The 4276-nt window shown below is 51.6% G+C and overlaps 1 protein-coding gene across 1 annotated transcript; it reads left to right on the forward strand.

Annotated features, from left to right (window-relative positions):
- Positions 1-3571: 3571 nt before the first annotated feature.
- PLICBS_004088 (uncharacterized protein) lies at positions 3572-4276 on the forward strand (the record flags this gene model as incomplete). The annotated part of the gene is made up of 1 exon (XM_065600393.1): positions 3572-4276. The coding sequence occupies one exon, from the start codon at positions 3572-3574 to the stop codon at positions 4274-4276; it is 705 nt and encodes a 234-aa protein (XP_065456465.1).

Here is a 4276-nt window from a genome sequence, read left to right on the forward strand (position 1 = left end):
GATTTCTACATCGGCCAGCACGTTGCTGATAACCGGACCGACAATGAAAGGAGGCAGCAGTACGCCTGCAGCCTGAAGACCATCGACGGCACCGACGTTTCGCACTCTTTACAGGTGGAAATCATGATGTCCAATGAGCACGCACCTGAAGAATCACCTCAGTTAGCGGTTCATGGAGGCAGTTGCAACATGTTTAAGATGTGCTTCGCAGTTGTCGTTGCGGAATCTCCAGGCACAGGCGCTAGTTGGGATAACGAGCCACTGCCCGTGTACGCGGGCTTGCCGCCGAGACCCCCCGAGTACACATGAGTTCACGACAGGCTTGGGGCAGCTGTGTACTGCTGCATACCAGCGAATGATTTTGCGGTTGGGTGGGGGGGTCTCTCTAGCACGTACAACTCATAACAGCAATCTACCTACCAGCATCAAACCAAAGACATGATAATGTGGGTCCAATACGCGTCGTCATCTCGTGCCTAACTGGCAGGGCCGTAAATATAATGTAGCCGGACTATAGAGAACCAAAAAATCCAGGTTGTCAATATAATATGTGTCAGCCATTTATTGGTGAAACTCTCTGGCATACGTCGCCGCTACTCGATGGGGCCCAAGACATATTAGGTCGGTTTTCACAAAAAGTGATATGAACGAGTAATATTACAGCTTCAGCAATCCTGGCGGTTAGGGACAGTAGGTCTGACAACAAGGAATTATCTCATTGACAGGGGCTAACAGTAACGTTCTCGCAGTTAGACGGCATATTTGCGTTATGCCAGCTCACATCACCGCTAAAGGATTCGAGGCTGGACCAATAGCGAGAGTAATTTTCTCCACTCTATCCTGTACCCAAGACTAATCTTTCAAGTTAGTAATCAAGAACCCCACTACTGCCTACTGAGGTCTAGATTTGGGCTACATGTCGACCGGCGCAGTTAGTTCCCGCGTCTTGCAAAATGGTGTCCTTTTCCGTTGAGGCTGACGCCGTGTATATAATTGGTTCGATCAACTGGGGCAGAGAGGCTCCTGCACTTTTACACCACCAGTCATAGTACACGGCAACTCGACAGTAGTGAGTGCCATGCTCACTGAGGTACAAGAGCCCCAAGAACGTGACGAAGGCAGTCTCACGAGGTTCTCACATGTGTTACAGGCGTAAGACACCGCGTTCAGTAGTCATCGCATAAACGGAATCTTTTGTCGTTCGTGGATGGTCTCTAGCCAGTCGCCGGCTATACTTGTACTAGCCTTGAGACGGCGGGACATTGAATGGCCCAGTCGCAGTCATCTCTGCAATTTCCATGCTAAGTTCAGATCCCAATATGCCATGGCAAGAAAGGAGCAGGCAGCTAATGGTCCAGACTCTTCCGAGAATTCGCTCATAATGAATCCCGATTTCGTACAGTACTACGTCCTCTCCTCGAGCATTCAAAAAGAAACGCTCAATAGTAAGAGCCCCCGCCTGGATAATAATAAGTTCAGTCAGTGTGGCTAAATTTTCCGCAAATATTGTGACCTAATGTGTTGGTGGCGTAGCAAGGCAACAAATATATCGCTCCAAGGCTGAGGAATGCACCAATCCGTGCAAGATTGGAGGGCAGTGCTCGATGACGTATGTCAAGAGGCCAGAGATTGTTATAGTCGTACTCTCCAAGTGGCTATCTTTGGATTAGGGCTTGAGTGCCGACGATATGCTGTTTGTGTCACGGGCCGTGCCCGGAGATGTGGATCCGGCTTTGCCGGCCCCGCAGTCCCGGACCCCTGTCGCTCTGCCAACCGGAATTTGGCAGACCCTGAGTACAAGGTCGCAGCCCCAGGCTGCGAGCTTCCCTTCCTTCTCCTTTTCTCCTTAGCTTTAGATAGACAACACGAAGGCACCTGCTTGTTGAACAAACTCCAGACCAGCCCCTTACAGTTTGACACTCACCAGGTGAATGTTCTGGTAAAAAAGCTGTTCCCAGAATTCTTGGATAGTGGTAATTGTCCAGACATTGTTAAAGAGGTGACAGAGAGACTGTGAATTGATTAGTGCTGCCTGTGGGTCAGAGCCGACCATGGCACCTTCTGATCTGATATCCCGCCAGCCGCAAGAATCAGATTCCAAATGGCAAGCTGCAACTCCGCTTTAACGCCAAGCGCCAATGCCATACTGGCCTCAAGCAGCAGCCTCCAAAAGGCCAATAGCAGGGAACCCTGATGTGGATGTAAATGTAAAACTGTCAATGCCGTTGATGCTGAAAGAAAGCTAGCGAAGAGGTGTAGTCCCAACGCATATGACCCTCTTTCCATGATATTCCGCCAGTTGCCTAGGAGCCAACGTCCTAACTTGTGGTTAGGACAAGCATGCAACCCAACAATACTCAGAAGCAGCCTTATTTCCCAGGCGCATTCAATGGTATTACGCCAGAACGCCATCTCTGAAGTGTTAAGGCGGATGCCGTCAACTTTGGGTTGTGTGTGTGCGGCGACGACTAGTTGACTGTGATTGCGAGAGAATTTAGCGCTGCTGGGGAGACCGGGGTTGGTCGAGGCTGCTGCCGTTATGTACGCTGTCACTACGAGTGTGTTGTCATTGCGTGGCGTGATTGCAGGGTCATGGCAGCCGCGAATCCTTCCACCCACAAACACTATTTATTACCCGTCAAATTATGTATGTACGATAAGGGTTAAGTGCGACCATGGCCTGAGGAGCCATCTGCAGCCAAGGGATCTTGAGGCGCCGTTACTTCCCGCAATACGGCGCGATGCGGCCAAGGCCTCCCAAGACTACCGGCTTGGCCATTTGTCCAGTTACGCTATTGCCAACTAATAATGCCCTCGAGAGGCAAGAAGAGATCAATTCAGTTCAAGGTATGTGCGAATACTGGTTAATCGAGTCTAGGGAGTAGGCGGTGGATAAGCGTGGGCGCATATGCACATAAGCAACTGCAGTCTCGCAGGCCTCGGCGACCCTCCGTACAATGCGGGATGCAATGACAGATTGCTCCACGGAAACAGGCCGCTATGGGAGCCTGACGAATGCACGTAATGCTTTGCCAGGCTACTACATGTCACCACGAGCGCAAGTCTGCGGCTCGTTTCTAGTTGTCCGGTTGAGGCATTACCTGACGAACAATGACCCTGAAAGGCGAACCTGCTTGGGCCACGTTGGTGCAACTAGAGAGTAAGCAACGGGAACGCATGTGTGCATATCTGCTGCGGTGCTCACGGCGGCTGGGGCGCACAAAGCGAGGTGCCAAACATGTGATGACCCGATGAGGGGTATTCGTGAACACGGTGGCGTCATCATACGTTGAGTGAGGGGGGGCCAAGCCGGCCCCTTGGGGCTTTCTTGACCAGTAGTGTTTGCTGAGTGCAAGGTACACAGGCAAGCGCGGGCAAACTCTCCCCAAACATTCTAATGGAACATATGTGCTGGGGGCATGCTAAAGAGCGCCAGTACCGGCCAAGCTATCAAATTGGGTAACGACGTCGAGAGGTGGCCGAATATTAAAGTGCACTCCAATTCCTCTCCGTTACCGCGCAGTTACTCTCCTTTGGCATAATCACTAATCTACTAGATTCGCCTGCCACCATGCCGGCAAAGGATATCGATGCCGGGGTTTCCAATGCTCCCGAGGAGCTGTTTCATACTATCCTTACGATAGTCGACTGGCAGAAGGATTCCTCTGGTAGCACTCGCCACTACTTTGTACTCGGAACCCATGGCACATTGGAGGCAGCTAAGGCCTACAGTGGGGTCGCCCTGCAACAAATCGGCTTTGGTATGGACGAATTCGAGCGATTCGATGTGCGCCCTGGCTCTTGTTCCCCGGAGGAGAATTGGAGCCACGACGAGGGCGTTACTGCATTTGCCCGCACACCTGCTGGACAGGAGTTCACGATGCGCATTAATACGACGCCCAACAATGAATCCTTCACTGTCCGCAACGATGGACAAGTTCAGCTCCCCAATAGCGCCAGATTTCTGCATTATGTCTTGCAAACCATTATCGACTACAACGTCGATCGTAGCGGCGCAGCGCAAACAGCGGAGATAGAAGGATCATATGTGCACCGTGCGGACGCATGGGCTGCAGCACGGCAGTGCCTCGACAAGACGCAATTTGCCGAGTACGACTCCCGCGGTGAACAGGAGTTCCTTGAGGAGTGGCCATTTGATGACGACGTGGCTGTTCATGCTGTTGCTGAGACGGGCCAAAATTATTTTATTGCCGTAAAGACACCGCCTCATGCGGATGGCGGGCATAAAGCAAAGTTGAAGCAGCTCGTCAAATAG

This window comes from Purpureocillium lilacinum (genome assembly GCF_023168085.1).
Source record: "Purpureocillium lilacinum CBS 284.36 DNA, scaffold_3, whole genome shotgun sequence".
NCBI lineage: Eukaryota > Fungi > Ascomycota > Sordariomycetes > Hypocreales > Ophiocordycipitaceae > Purpureocillium > Purpureocillium lilacinum.